This window comes from Diadema antillarum, unplaced genomic scaffold (genome assembly GCF_040938485.1).
Source record: "Diadema antillarum isolate AM-2024a unplaced genomic scaffold, OU_Dant_1.0 seq00000790_RagTag, whole genome shotgun sequence".
Lineage (NCBI taxonomy): Eukaryota > Metazoa > Echinodermata > Echinoidea > Diadematoida > Diadematidae > Diadema > Diadema antillarum.
Window position 1 is genome coordinate 230,490 of NW_027271677.1, and position 16,046 is coordinate 246,535.

At 41.0% G+C, this 16,046-nt stretch overlaps 1 protein-coding gene across 1 annotated transcript; it reads left to right on the plus strand.

The window, feature by feature from the left end:
- Positions 1-314: 314 nt before the first annotated feature.
- Positions 315-15,840, plus strand: LOC139739216 (X-linked retinitis pigmentosa GTPase regulator-like; the record flags this gene model as incomplete). The annotated part of the gene is made up of 12 exons (XM_071649829.1): positions 315-404; positions 2,391-2,516; positions 3,547-3,639; positions 4,820-5,038; positions 5,759-5,908; positions 7,600-7,758; positions 8,631-8,789; positions 10,267-10,391; positions 11,080-11,298; positions 13,070-13,223; positions 13,643-13,797; positions 15,760-15,840. Coding segments are annotated over exons 1-12 (1,668 nt in total), but the record flags the coding sequence as incomplete, so codon positions are not given.
- Between the last annotated feature and the right edge of the window lie 206 nt (positions 15,841-16,046).

Sequence of the window (16,046 nt, forward strand, 5' to 3'; positions counted from 1 at the left end):
ATAACAATAAGTAAAAAATCCTTTCCAACGGGAGACATTGAGCCAGGGCGGGAGAAATTAAATCTCAAGCGGGAGGACGGGATATTTTTGAAAAATGGGTTTTCGGCGGGAGATCTCCCGTCGAAAACGGGAGAGTTGGAGTCTCTGCCAGTGAAAGAATGATAGAACAAAAATAAGAAGGGGGGGGGGGGGGAGAATAATTACATACCGGTACAATGTATTTGTCTGTATAATCAGGGAGGTGAATCACCTCCCTGGTATACAGATAATGTACAAATCCATCTAATTTAGGGCTCTGCAGCAGCACGGCGAACACAGTAAATCCACTTTAAGACAGACGCCCTCTATTGCACCAACACGGTAATTTGCAGAGAACATGGCGAACGAAGACGATGACATTCCCGGTGAGTTTGTTGTGTAAACATCTTGTACTTTTGCTTAGTTACCAATCTTATTTTCGACAGATAAGTTATCTTCGTGAAGTTTTTGAGTTCTCTATAGTAGGCAACGAGATTTACATGTTTATCAGATAGGTACGTCATTGAGTAAATGAATCTCCTGTCGTGTGAAATTAAAGTTTATGGCTAATTTTTGCTAGGATGCGAGCGGACTGCAGTGCTTACAGGACGCCGGGGTACCGGTGCAACAAGCGAGAGACCGCCGCTGCGCTGTTGACTGACTGTGTGCCGCACCCACAATCACAAGATCACGAATATGACCGCCTAACGTTAGGTTTTTAGCCCTAATCCAAGAGTCTAAATTTAGTTACCACCGCGGCTGTTGTGTAGGAATTTCGTCACACCTAGTCACACCGTAGTAGATACTACTTAATGTTCAGGGTGCTATTCTAACCCAATACAGTAGTGCGCCGATACTCTGTTACTACTACTAGTGTTAGACAGCCAGTGGCAGTAGTAACAGCAGAAAGATCTGTCTGTCCGGAGGAGTCTTTTGGTTTTTTTTGACGTTATCGCTCTCCTCCGGAGGGGATCCGTGATGAAGCCAGACGCAGTCTCCACGGAACATATCCCCGACCAATACAGACCAATATTTTGGTCAAGGGTGCTACCAGCTTCTTCTCATGGTACAATTGTATTCAAAATCCCATGAATAAAGTGTGCAACACAATGATTTGACCGAAAGATCGGTCTGTATCTGTCCGTCGGGGAATGTTCCGCGGAGACTGCGTCTGGCTTCACGGATCCCCTCCGTATACAGACCGAAGTCAATGATTGCGGCTCCTGTGTGGAGCAGTCGCGCACAGATCAAACGTTACGATAAACCAAATTTCAGACAGCTTTTGTACATTCAAACGAGTATGACATGACATGACACATTATGCAGCAATATTTGGGATAAATTTCTCACATTGTGCAATCGAAATACTCACATAACCTCGGTTATAATGCAGAAATTTTATCGATATCGCAACATCGCCGTTCGCGAGCAGTAAATCGCCATTTTGAATCTGTAACAATTGCTAAGCCAATCACATGCGAGGTACGTGTTTTAGTAAAACAAACACGTAGAAACTACCTCGCATGTGATTGGCTAATAGATTCATAGTGTATGTTTCTGCAGTTTGAATGTGACGACGCGACAGGCTGTGTTTTACGTTGAAAATTCTCCTAAAATGTTGGATTATTCATTAATCTGGTGAGTGTAACGTATTCTTGAAAAAATAAATTCACCATACAAGCTTAAATTTGCCGACCTAGGGCCGTGAATTAGATGCAATCGAGAAGGGTGAGGTACCTCACCCAATTTTCCATAGAGACAGTGGTTAAGAACATCCACACAGCAATGGGTACTGCAACCTTCCGTCTGTCTACGGAGGACAGCGTTAATGGCAAAATATAAAAGAGTCCTCCGGACAGACGGATCTTTCTGTCTACACAATGATAGGCATGCAAACAGCAGAGAAATCAAACACGAAACAGGATCAATCCATAAACAAAAATGTGGATCTGTAAACAGTCACAGACACAGTGCATTGCCATTGGAAAGAAGTTCAAGAAATGGGCGACATGCAAATCATGATGGTATATTGACACACATTTACTGATTTAGTCATTGTAGAGCCCACAAAGTAATTATTAAGCTTAGCCAGCTTCAGTTTTAGCAGTAAGGGCTGAGCAGAGACAAAAAGATGTCGGAAAAACAGAACCCAAGCTTTGACAATTTGACTCTGAGTCTGAGGCGCATATCGAAAGTTAAAGTTGTATGGATTTTAATACCTACAAGATATATGTACATGGTAGCATCCTGAGCTTATGTTGTAAGAATAATATAAATGTCTAATAAGGTAATATTGAGGGAGAAGAAACGCATGTGAGACTGTCTCATTTTCAAGCCAATTCTAAATCCTGAATTTTTATTCTCTTGTGCAGCTAGTGGAGCCGTCTTCACTTTTGGGAAGAGTAGATTTGCAGACAATACAGCCAATAAATTTTGGATTCGCAATGACAAGGCGGTGCAGGTCAACTGTGGGGATGATCACTCAGCCCTTGTGACAGGTGAGAAAGCTCTTGACATCAGGCTCACAGTGTTATGATAGTTTTAAACCCTGGAATAGCTTTTGAAATCTATATTCTAGAAAAGTTGTTTATGTTTTAAAAGACCAAACAAAATCTTGATTTAAGAGGATCCATTGCAGAGTGTCAGTGATCTGAAAGTGCATTGTGATCTTATGTCATATTCATAATTTTATGGATCTGTAAGATACGATTCTCAGGTTTTGTCTCTAGTCATATACATACATGTAGGTGTTTTTATATCACATTAAGACCTGTGTTTGTTCCTACCTAGTATACGTTGTACTTGTGCATGTGAACTACATTATGTAGATGGCGTTGACTTTGTCAAAAAGTGTATGCCTTTTCCCTACATAGAAAATTCAGCTGTTGTCAAGTTTTGTATTCAGGATACTTGCAATTACCAGTGTTCTCTTACATTGTAGATCTTTTATCACCTATTTTTGGAATGGCTGAGATATCAAAAAATAAAGCAAAAATGAGTGGTCCTAATAAAAGGTGGGTCCCATCTTTTATGAGGACCATTTTGTTTTGATTTGTTTTTGAATGCATTCGCCATTTCAAAGATGATTTTCATCAAATAAACTTTTAATTCCTCTTAGAATTGTATGCTCTTTAATATTTCATATAAGTGGTTTCTTATTATCCCTCAAAACATTAAATCCTGAATTCCCATCTCAACCAAAACTACCGTATACCATCCCTTTAAGCCTGAGGATACTAATGGGACAAAATATACGGATTACAGAGATAAGGAAAAGGTACCTTTCCACTCATGTATCTTCTTTTCTTTTTGTCTTTCCATCTGTCATTTCAAGGACTACAGTGTACTATCACTTTTTAATAGTGTAAATATAAGCCTTTGCCATCAAAAGTATACCACAATCAGCTTTTAGGAAAATAATTTCATCTAAATATATGTTGAAAGTCTCTGTAGCTATAATTATCACGTAATTTCTCATTTCACTTTTACATCTTTGTTCTATTTTGTTGTTTATATTTTGCCTTGTAGAGAATGGGCGCCTATATGTGTTTGGCGCTAATGACTGGGGGCAGCTCGGACTTGGCCATACGAAGTCAAGCAACAAGCCCAGCAGTGTCAAAGGTGAATCTAAGACTTTATGATGGGGTCTTTTGTCTGTGTGTGTGTGTGTGTGTGTGTGTGTGTGTGTGGTGTTACTCCTGTGCACCCCTAATATCAGACTTACATAATCATAGTGCCCAAGACCTGCTGGTTATGATATCCAAAACTCAACTTTTGCGCCACAGCATGACCTGTCAAGTTTTACGTGATACACTGCTGTACTGTTCACAATTCTTGGGAGTGTTCAAATTTATTTATTTATTTATTTATTTATTTATTTATTTATCTATCTATCTATTTATTTATCTATTTATTTATCTACTCATTTATTTATTTGTTTGTTTATCTATTTATTTATTTATTTATTTATTTATTTATTTATTTATTTATTTATCAAATGTTTTAACGATCTTTTTGTCTAAAGAAAAAAAACCTCTATCAAAGGGTTGGCAGGTACATTGTATGCTTCCTGCCAGCTAGATTTTCGAGTATTGACTTGTCTCAAATCCTAGACAAAATAATCATGCTTATCTCTGCCTAAACCACAACTAGTCCCTAACCTCTTTCACCTACCACACCCAAAACCTTTGACAGGTTATCGCACTGAAATACTAACAAGATGTGAACTTCTAAATAACACTCCTAGATGTAAATAAAACAATTCACTTCTCCTAACACTCTAGCAGCAAAGGAATTCAATGCCTCCCTACATTTGTCCTGTCTGATGTGTTGTACATTATAATCACACATGGGGATGCCACACTGTTTATATTGACCAACAAACAAACAAACAAACACATGAAAACAAACACAAGTTGTGATCTACTTTCATCTATGAAGGGAATCTTATGTTCCTGACATATTTTGTAGAAGTTGCTTTCCATAAAGGAGTGAACAGATCACAGTGAGCCTTTATCACTCAGTCTTGCCAGCAAGGAGAGATATGAACAAGATTTTGATGTATTGATTTTATGATGACAAGAGTTTGGGACAGTAGAGTGATGTAGACAATGGAAAATTTCAACAACAAAATGCACACATGTAATTGAGAGGGCAAAGGGGGGCGGGGGGAATGATGTCATCAACTTTACTCATTGTGCTGTATGTAACCATACCACAGTGTGCAGTAATACATACAAATTGTGTATGTATATTCATTAATTCTTTTAAATAACTATATATTTATATTGCTTCTTCCCAGGCCTAAAGCAGGCGGGTGTGGTCCAGATAGCCTGCGGCCGGTCCCACACGCTGGCCCTGACCCGCGACTGCCGCCTGCACTCCTTCGGGGCTGGGGGCGATGGTCAGCTGGGTCATGGGGACTCCAAGCAGTATGAGACGCCAAAGCTCGTAGAGGCCCTGGGGGAGCAGGAGTACCTTATGCTCTCTTGCGGCACCGACCACTCAGCGGCGCTGAAAAGTGAGTTTGGGCGTGATTCGTAGTTTGATGCAAACAGATATGTAAATTGATTCTGAAGGTAGAGACTGAACTCACTCTGAGTTTTGCTCATTAGATTTAGATAGTCAATATGTGTTTTCTAGTCATTGTCAGTAATTTCATCTGTGGCTGACAGCTGACCTAGATGGGATGGCAGTGCAAGCTGGCAAGCTGTAAGATGTATAAAAAGGTGAAACTGTCACACTTCTTAGCATTGAAGATTGAGAGCATTCTTCAACTTTTAATATGTTGCAGCTATGAGAACCTCTCTTGTCTCTCTGTTAGGTTGGAGGGGAAGCCAGTCAGGTTTTTATTTCAAATTATGTAATAACCGTACAGTGTAGAATACTGTTGTAGTGTAGCTACTATTTATAATCATCTCAGGTTCAATTACTGTGAAAGTTGATATTTTTTGTGCTTGGCCTAGTAAGATGAATTTTGTTTGTGTTTAATTACGTGGAATCAAGACCTCAACTACTGGAACTGATGGCAAGCAAAAATATGTGTATTTGCATGCTTTTATTTTCACTCTAGTTTCTGGTTGCGCAAAATGCAAAAAAATTTCAACACCATGAAAATTTCCACTTTTGCAGTACCTTGCTTGTACACCATTATAATGCCACAAGGTTTTAAGTTGGAAGAATGCTTTATTCAAGCAACATTTCTATTGTCACTGTTTTGCCCCCTTGTTGCATTTTCTAGAGACTGGCACCCTGTACACATGGGGTGGAGGCTCCGAAGGCCAGCTGGGTCACGGAGAGGTCGATGAGATCAACATCCCCAGGGAGCTGTCGGTCGGCGTTCCCGTCAGAATGGTGTCCTGCGGTTACTACCATACGGCTCTCACAACAGGTGAGGGGGGTAGACTGAAGTCTTTCCTGTCTGCTGCTGATATGAATACTGTATACACCATATGTTTAAAGAGTCTAATTTTTCGCAAATCGGGACTTCCCGACAATTTCATGTGTGGTTGAATTCGCTATTGTGGAGTACAGCACTGAACAGAGAAGTGTTATACATTCATGTCAGGATCAGAGGTAAAATCTGTGTGTGTTTTTAATATGTGAATAGCACCGGACTCGCAGAATTTGCAAAAATAAAAATCTCGCGATATATTTGGGGTTTACAGTATCACAACAGATACTAAGGAGCTATTGTGGCACAGGGGATAAGACCATGGACTGGCAATCACAAGGTTACTGGTTCAAATCCCCTGGCTACAGTGGTTGTGCCCCTAGGCAAGGCACTGACTTTATCCCTTTTGCCTAGCCCTTTGGAGGTGACTTAAAGCTGTCGGTCTTGTGGTTACTTGCCCTCAAGCATAGTTTTATGTTGCTTCTTTGGTGGCCACACAGTTTTAAAGAGTTGTAATTGTGTGTTGGCAGTATATTTACTGGACATTTTTATGTTTGATTGTGCAATGCCTTTTGTGCAAAGTGTTGAATGATGTTTTTACCCACGCCGATGAAAATCAGCAGGGGGTTATGTAAAGGGCTCCATATGTTTGTTTGTTAGTTTGTTTGTTTGTGTACAAGATAACAAGAGAATGGGCGAACGGATTTGCACCAAATGTTTAGGGAATGTTTGAATAGTGACAGGAAAGAATCGATTAGATTTTGGTGATAATGGGTTGACCCCTGTGTGACCTTGTAGTTTTGACGCCATAGTATAGTATGATGGGGTGACCACTCCGAACATTTTCCCATTTCTTACTTTGCACATTTTCCGCTACCATATGAAAACAGAACTCCCAGACGACAGACTTCGCTTCTCAAACCTTTATGTTTGTGAGAATTCAGAAATTTACGTTTATTTTAGGGACTGGTCCTTCTGAATTTGTGAAAATTTTGTGAAAGTTTGCTTTTCGTTGTCACAAAATGGCCCGTATTTGGTGATTTTTCATATTAATATTGATTCTTGTTTTCGTTGGAGGAACATCCCTCAATCACGGGAAATTTTTGCTCGGTCCCAGTCATACTGCAGTGCGTATGCTTCCATTTCTTAGTGCACTATCTCACTGGGCGAAATTTGAAGTCTTGGGCAAAATTTGGACACAGCACCATATATGTCAAGATCACCGCTCGCACTCTTTTTCATTGTGGAGTGTTTTGGTGGAAGTGAATGTTCGGATAGTGACAGGGAAGAATCGATTAGATTTTGGTGATGATCAATTGACCCCTGAAAATTCTATGTGACCTTGTAGTTTTGACCCCATAGTATAGTATTGCAACTACTCTGTAGCGCCACTAAGGCGTGGGTCTGCCGCCTTTGACGGCCCCTCTCGTTTTGTGTGTGTGTGTGTGTGTGTGTGTGTGTGTGTGTGTGTATGCATGCATGTGTATTTAGAAGTGACTATCTGCATAAATGTAACAGAAAGGATTCAGGAATTGGCGCTCGCTTTGAGAAGACTGAGTATCACAATAATGATGCATGACACAAATTTACAAGGGTCAACACAATATGAAACGATACTGTACTGGTGAAATAATTGTATATGCTGCTATGTCCATACTCATTGGGTGTTCGGTACGTTCCTGCTTCAGAGGACAAGAGGCTGTTCACGTTTGGCGAGGGAGAGGGCGGGAAGCTGGGGCTCGGCAATGACAGCCTGGACGGTGTCAGGGAACCAGAACATGTGACCTACTTCAAGGAACCAGTAGAGTATGTGTCCTGTGGCAACGCCCACACAGCCGCCATTACAGGTATGTTGTTGTTGTTGCTGTTATTTTTATTTTTAAGACGCATGTGGAGAGAGTTTTATAGTCTGCATTCCAGGTTTTTGTATCTTTTATAACCACCTTTGTTCATTTCCCTTCATGGTGCACTCATGACAAGAATCTTGTTTGTGAATGTCAGCCCAAAAGATATGAGTTCTCAGTTGCTGGTTGTGATGAATTCACTTCCAAAGACAACCATGTTCTTTCTGTAGACTGATCTATGGGTCCTTGTCATAGAGATCGCTTGCACAAATTGAATGGCATCTCATGCTGACTGTTGAGTATCTGGGCAAATGCACAAATTATTTGAAAAGATTGATAGCTCTTCAGCCTTCAGTAAAACAGTTTATAGCCATGAATGTCATGGACATCATTGTATTCTTGGCTCAATGAGACAGCAAGACCTTTCACACGTAGGATATTAATTATGCTTTCAGTCTCATGAAGTTCATTTTGGCTTAATGTTTATCTGTAGAGATACTCTTGATTGCAATATATTCTGTTGATTTAAAGGTAAAGAATTTCAGACAAAGGTATGTGGTTGTGATGCCCTTCATTGAGAGCAGGTCGGTCCTAACAATCAAGGAAATGTGGATATTAATGCAAAGAGAGACAGAATAGCAGAGAATACTAGAGAGGAAATAGATTGTTTATACGATGCTGCTCTATTGGTAATGTTTTGAAGAAGATTTGTTACCTAAAATCTTTAGATTCTCTCTGTTAAGTAGTCGAGAGCTACTCTATCGTACTTGCCATACACAAAACACGGTGGGAAGCAAGGCAGAAGTTCCATATGAAGCAAGGAGATAAGAGTTGTAGACTAACATCTCACCTTTTGGCATATTGTCTTTCCATAGAGAGCGGTCATCTCTACACGTTTGGGGATGGTGCTAGTGGTCAGCTGGGCCTCGGTCCGGACGCACTGCAGACCAGTCTTCCTATGCTGGTGACCAGGCTAGAGTGGACCAAGTGTCGCTGGGTGGCATGTGGCGAGAGTCATACTGCTGTTATCACAGGTGTGGTATTGTACCATATTCTGTTGTTTCCTCTGAAAGTAGTAGATGGACCGACTCTTTGCTGTACATATTCTTTATAGACACAGATACATGTAGTTCTGAAACTAAATCATGTGTTTTTATGGCTTCCATTGCTGTGTCTGATCATGCTTTTGATGACATTGATTTTCAGAGTAAACTGGATTTGGGTATCATTTTGGTAGAAGTGTCATGTAAAGTACATTGTTTTTTAGACCCCATTGTGTATTTGAACTGAAATTACAGATTACTCAGAAACAAGGGAATCTGCTTAATATGAAAGTAAAAAATGCTACCAAGTGAGAAGGAATACATACAATTAATTTGCAGAAGAATGCAATGATATGTTTGTCTCATTGAAATTTTAGAGTATGATGAAAAAAATCATAGACTTGTTCCTGTTAAAAGGGCACAATTGACAATGGTTGTATTTGAGTAATTAAAAGCAAGTGCAATTTTAGAAAAGCTTTCAGTTGCAGTCTACAGTTGCCCTGCACAGAAACTTTATAGTTGCTTGTAAATGCAATCTGAGCAGTAGTCTCAGAGCAACATAACAATGTTTAACACTCTCAGAAGTTTGCTTCCACGTGAGATATTCGTCTTGTATGCTTGCAGTCAGATCCATTTTATAGTTATTTTTAATTCATCTGTGTGTGCATACTGACACACTAATAATGACTGATAATTATTTCTCTGTTTAAAGGCCAATTGAAGCATGATGTGGCATAGCACTTTAAGGCTGCTACTTAAAGTCCCAGTATCTTGGGAAAACATGGGTGGTCTTATTGATATCACTGTCCAATGGGGGCACTCTAAACCACAAGTAGCACTCATCAGTCATGTGTCAGTGAATATGTGCATTGAAGAGCATGCTCATCGGTAACTGCCAACTCCAGTCGAGATTCGATGGCTGTGCGCATACTTATATAGACCGATTCAGGTTCGTTGAGGGCAGCAGACAATTTGTGGCACTGGGCGCAGCAATGAGCTCATTTTGAGGTGTCTTAGCCGACCCCCCTTCTCTCCCCCACCCCCGGGCAACATGTTTATCACGCACTTGTAACAAAGGTTTGCACACTGAGCAAGCGTTCGTGCACTCAGTACGAGACGCCTATTGGCTAAAACGACCATGTATCAGTTTTTCATTCCGCGCGCGGAAGGGGGTGGGGGAGAGGGGAGGGGGGGTCGGCTAAGACACCGCAGTAATGGCGCTGTCCATGCCAAAAATACATATAGCGCGTCACAGAATCGGTCTATAGAGATCAGTGATAAAGCTGTACACAATCCACGACCGTGATTCTAAAAAATATCCGAAGTGGGCTTACTTTCCCACTCCATGAACCCCCATGCTACCAGGTCTTTATAGGTTTTTGATCTCTTGCAGAAATTGTGTGGTCATGCTCCCACTTATTATCATCTCTTTTTTTTTGTTGTTGCATTTATTTGTGTGCCTCTCCAGCCAAGGGCTGCCTATATACTTTTGGAGACGGTCGCCATGGCAAGCTGGCTCAGGGTGAGGAGAGCTTCTCTAACATCTTCGTCCCGACCAAGGTTCATCGCTTCAAGGGTTTCGTAGTAGAACAGGTGAGAAATGAACAGGTTTCCATATTTTATGGGTTGCTGTGTAAAGAGTTGCAGTATGTGCAGTCACTATAGAACATATTCAACTTGTTGTAATGTGGCTGGACTTCTCTCTAGGCAGTGGAGTGAGTGGACTACATGTATATGTTGCAAATTTGATTCCATTGATTGGATGGTAAGACGTCGAGTTCCCTCCCCCCTCCCATCATAAATGTGGTTGAACAGTGCCATGTTAAAGGAACAATACCAACTAAACAACAGCAACTACCTACCACTACTATTTTCAATACTACTTCTACTACCACAATCACTGCTACTACTACTACTAGTCTACTACTAGGAGTAGCACTCTACCTCTAATACTACCACTACTACTATGCTACTGTACTTGTACTACTACCACTACCATTACTATTACTATTGTTCTACTACCAGTACTATTAGTCTACTATTGCTACTGCTACTCCTCCTCCTCCTCCTACTACTACAACTGCTGCTACTACTAAGTACTACTATGACTACTACTGCTACTCCTACTACTGCTACTGCTACTGCTACTGCTACTGCTACTGCTAAAACGTACTGCTACTACTTTTTAAATAGTACAACTACTACGACTTCTATTATGACTTCTGCTACTACTACTACAATGATTCTACTACTGCTATCATTCCCTACCTTCTTTCTCCAGGTGTCATGCGGAGGATGCCACACCCTGGTCCGGGCGAGGAGGAGAAACCCTCCGGAGGACCCCGAGTCTGATCAGGAGCCGACGGAGGCTGAGCCCAGCAAAGCAGGCGACTCCATCTCCAGCGCGGTGATGGGAGCCAACCTAGCAAAGCTGGCCAACTCCATCGATCTGAACGGGTCGCTTGGAGGCACTGCCCGGGTCAGACGGCGCCAGAGGGAGGTGAGGGTCATTCTCCCCTATCAGTGTAGTACAAATGTGACCCGCTACAACAAAAGGATCCGAAAGTTGGGGAGGACAATTTTCTGAAAATGACATGATAGTATTCCCTTGCTCTTCCACTTTAATTTTGTATATAACACGACTCATGAAAGTACTCTGTTGCAGAGATATTGATGATTAATAGCGCATATCGAGTGGTTTAGGAAATCAGCGTTTCGAGAAGACCGCTTTCAAAGTTTTCCTTCCGACGCTATCATGATCAAAGAGGGGCAAGACAGTTTTCACTGCTTGGCAATAGTAGGTATGCTCTTAGCAACCTCCACGATGTTCATTCAAGCTTAGCGCCAACAGTCTATGCACGACCAATCAGTAACCAGGATGACACGCACTGACCAATAAGATCACTCCCTCATTGCTAGGGGCGGAGTCTAGCTGCAGCGCAAACTCCTAATCTTCGGACACGTTTCTGTTCTGTTGAAAGTTGGAAAATCATGGCCCAGAAAAATGCTATTTTCTTGCCCTTCCTGTGACCATTTAGCTTCAAAATTTTGGCAGATGATAGACAGTACATTAGACTTCAAAATTAAGCAAAAAACTGAAAACCACTTGTTTTGACCGATTTTGATGATCTGACTTTAAACTCGATTTTCTCGGCTCAGCCATCAGCGACTTTAGGATCCTTTTGTTGTAGCGGGTCACAAATAGTCAGGGTTCAACATTATGGGTGGCCCAGTGGCCTGGGGCCACTGAAAATTGATTTGGGGCCACCAAATTTCCAAAACGGCTTTCTTTTGGTGGCCTGATTGGGCTATTGAAATTCACAATGAATTTTTATATTACCTTTATTTCATGCTACTCCATTTCTTTTTCGGGCCACCAAAATTTTGGATGGACAGATTTTAGTAGCCCGAATAGGCAACCAGGAAAACAAAAAAAGTTAGTATAGAGCCCTAAAAATGGTCACGAGTGGGATGATACAAGATTTCGCACTAGGTGAAAGATAAAGCTGAGTAGAATGGAGCACCTCATCTTTCACAGAGTGCAAAAGCTTGCTCCTTTGCACTAGTAAAGACCAAACACTACTTGTTTTATACAGCACCTTGGAAGTCAAGGGACTTGATATCACCAATTCTTGAATTCAGTACAGAACGGCAACCATTCTGTTGTTAAAGGCGAATGGCTGGCACAGTACCATCAGCTTTTCTGTCGTGTATTGCAATACAGATAGAACGTGAAATCTTAAGAGAGAGAGAGAGCAACAGCTAGAATAGATGTATGATTGCGCAGTCATCTCCCCTCACAAATATAATCCTCCTTCTTCATTTTGATGTTTGTTTGCATTTTCCTTGAACAACATTTCAACTCAAACATGGGTTGAGGCTTTCTTATCAAGTGTTTTATGCTGTGATTATCATTACTTTTATCATCCAGTGCTAGGTATTACACGAGGGAGAACTAAACTTCTCTTTCAGTTTAATCCTCTATTGGTTGTAGAATCTTGAAGAGAGTGTATTGAAAGTTGCTAATGTGATAAATTTTCTTTAAATTGGCAACAAAATTGGAACCTCCCTTGTATCTCTGTCAAATTGGCACATTTTTGTGCAGGTCAGTTGAGGTTAGCCATCTCCATTTACTCTTTTTTCCGTAAATGTGACGTACAGAGTTGCCAATTTACTGAGAATAAGATGAATAGCTCTGCAGCAGAATGATCCCAGGACCTGATAGATTAAGCATTGACCATTGGTGCATTGTCCAAACTTGTATCTTCCAGGGATCACCACTGCCGCCACTCAGCAGAACCCTGCCTCCCTTGGGGTCCTCCACGCCCAAGTCTACCCTGTCGTCGCTGCCTTCCAAGGATGTGCCCCTCAGTCTAAGGCCGCTCGGCAAGAACGGCATTCCCAAGATGAAGCTGAAGCTGAACGGTGAGTGTAGGGCATCAGCGGAGGTGCTGTGTTTCCCTGATTCTACAAGCAGACTGTCTGAAAACGTCTGGGTCCCATGTCATAAAAGATGTTAGCATAGCAAACTCTTTGCTAGAATAGCAACTTCCCATAGCAACAGCAGATCAGAAAGCTGGATTCTTGTCATTACCGTGATGGCAACTGCCATTCCAGCAAGAGTTCCTATCATAGCAACTTTTAATGAAATGGGGCCCTGATATCTATTCATGTCTGTAGAAAACATTTTTCCCACTAGTTTCATGTCGCTCGAAATGAGCAAAAATTTCATCTGTCACAGTAGTTGTTTTTGTTGTTATGGTTTCTCTAAATCTTGTCTTCTGTAACATTGTTGGCTTAATCAACAAGATTGCGTTGTTATGACATTCTTCGCAACACTGCAGAAGATGAGACAGATGGAAGCAGGGAAGGGAGGGACAGCCCGGATGGAGGAGGAAGGAGGAGCAAACGAACCGATGATGACAGTGCTGTGGAGGATGATGACGAGGATGATGACAAAGAGAGAAAACTCCCAGAAGGCCAGGACCCATTTGGAACTGTAAGTTTGTTTGTTCACCCATTAATCATTTTGTGGTAGTAACTCTTGCCATCTCTTCCATCATTCGGGACACTTGTGGCTTAAAGGTAATACTTGTACCTGATTCGGGTCGGTCATTGATGTCCATCAAGGTCTACGAGCAAAATGACATTTTATCTTTAATAGTCTTGTCCATGGGATGAATAGGCCCTTTTCATTTTGAAGATATCCCCCGTGAGATATATCTGAAAGGAATGGAAATACAATCTTTTGATGGGAGGGTCATCTTTTCATGTTTTTATATGAATCTGTAATCTGTGTGTGTTTTTGAATTTCTGAGTTGCAGTCCTTTTTTTTTGGGGGGGGGGGGACCCTCTTCGGAGGAAAGTATTGAAGCAAGGCAAATTTTCATTGATGACTTTATTTCAGAAAAGTAATAGACAGTTCTCATTTCCTTCTGGTTCCCATCTGTTTTTATCTTTATTATGCTCTTCACATAGACTGTCTTTGTTCGATTTGGCATCGGCTAAATGTTCATTTGTATTTGTACGTGAATAATGTTTAAGTGTCATAATCATGCATGCAAAATTATGTTATCTTCAGGCATTAGGCGTGTCTTCATCAGCCCGAAGTTCAAACTAGCGGGACATTTTGCGGTCTTAGAAAATAGCCCGATACAGCGAATGTGCGTCTTCATCAGCTCGAACAGCCTGCTTCGGGAAATTAGTCCGAAAATTGACGCATGCGCACTTTGCAATATTACTCTGCCTGGTTCGCGGTTCGAAAGTGGATTTCCCCACTCAAAATCTCCTATATCACCGTATGTACGATTCTACAACCAGGGAGGTGAGCAGTACAGCAAATTCTCTCCAAAGGGATATTAATAACGCTACTCTTTCTTCTGTCCAGTGAGGCATCTTATATATGAAATTAACGAATTGCAATGTTTAAACAAATCCAAAATGCACACAATCTGCAAGAATCTTCAGCTAAGGTAGAGTGGACCAGAAGAAGAAGTTTACAAAAAAAAACAACAACAACAACGGCTAGCATGCACGGCACTGAGTTTTGATAGGGAGGTGAGAGAAATCACCTGCCTGGTTTTAAAGATGACAACAACAGACTTATAGTACACAATCCTTGAATACACCGTGCGTGTAATGTACTATACACACTTGTACATGCGTGTGCTTTCCATTACCAGCTGGCTAACCAGAAGCGGTGAGGGATCGAGAAAATTTCGGACTGATGGAGACGCACCCAAAATAGTGCGCTATTTCACGAATTAGCGCTCTAGTTGACGAACTAGACCAAGATTTTGGGGGAAATTTTCCTGATCAAATAGCACGCTATTTGCGTCTTCACTACACAGATAGCGCGCTATTTTGACATCAGACTAGTTTGATAACCGCAAGATAGCGCGCTATTTTGAAACTTCGGCCTGATGAAGACACGCCTATTGTTCCACTGCTTTATGGTTAAGGTAATGTTTTCAGTTTGATTTCATGCATATTTTTTTGACATATTATATCTTACTTCATTATGTGCTATTTACTGTCATTTTTGTTTTGTTTTATGACTTCGCAATTTGCTGCAGTGGCATTCTCGCTTTGAAATATAAACAGTGCGAAAGATGAATCTGATAATTCATGCAGCCAAACTTAGACACAGACACAGACATAGCAGATTAGCTATGATATTCACAGTATTGTGCAGTAATTCCAAAAATGTCTCATATTTCAGAGACACTCTTTTGTTCAAATGACACATGATTAATAATACTAACATGTAGGGCCTACATGTCACACAAAGATATTGGATGAAAGAGAGAGAGAGGGAGAGATAGGGAGAGATAAAGAGAGATAGAAAGAGAGGGAATAAGAGAAGTAGAGAGAAATATAATTGCATGACACCAACACTATTTTTGACTATCTTTAAAGACCCTTGCTGATTAACTTCTCTAACCCTTGGCACCCCCCTCAGACGCACTTTTCAAAGAGCGGGAGGAGAGAAGGCATGAAACCCTTAGTCATGGCTCGCTCAAAGAAGCAACCTATCGAAGAGGTACCCATTGATCTTGTCATTTCCCATTCTGTTTTTGTATTATTCAATCTTATGTGTTTTTGTATTATTCAATCTTCTGTTATTAAAGGGATTGTATAGTTTTGGTTGAGATAGGAATTCAGGTATTAAGTTTTTACAAGATGATTAGAAACTTCCTGTGTGAAATATAAAAGAGCATGCAATTCTAAGAGAAATTAAAAGTTTAT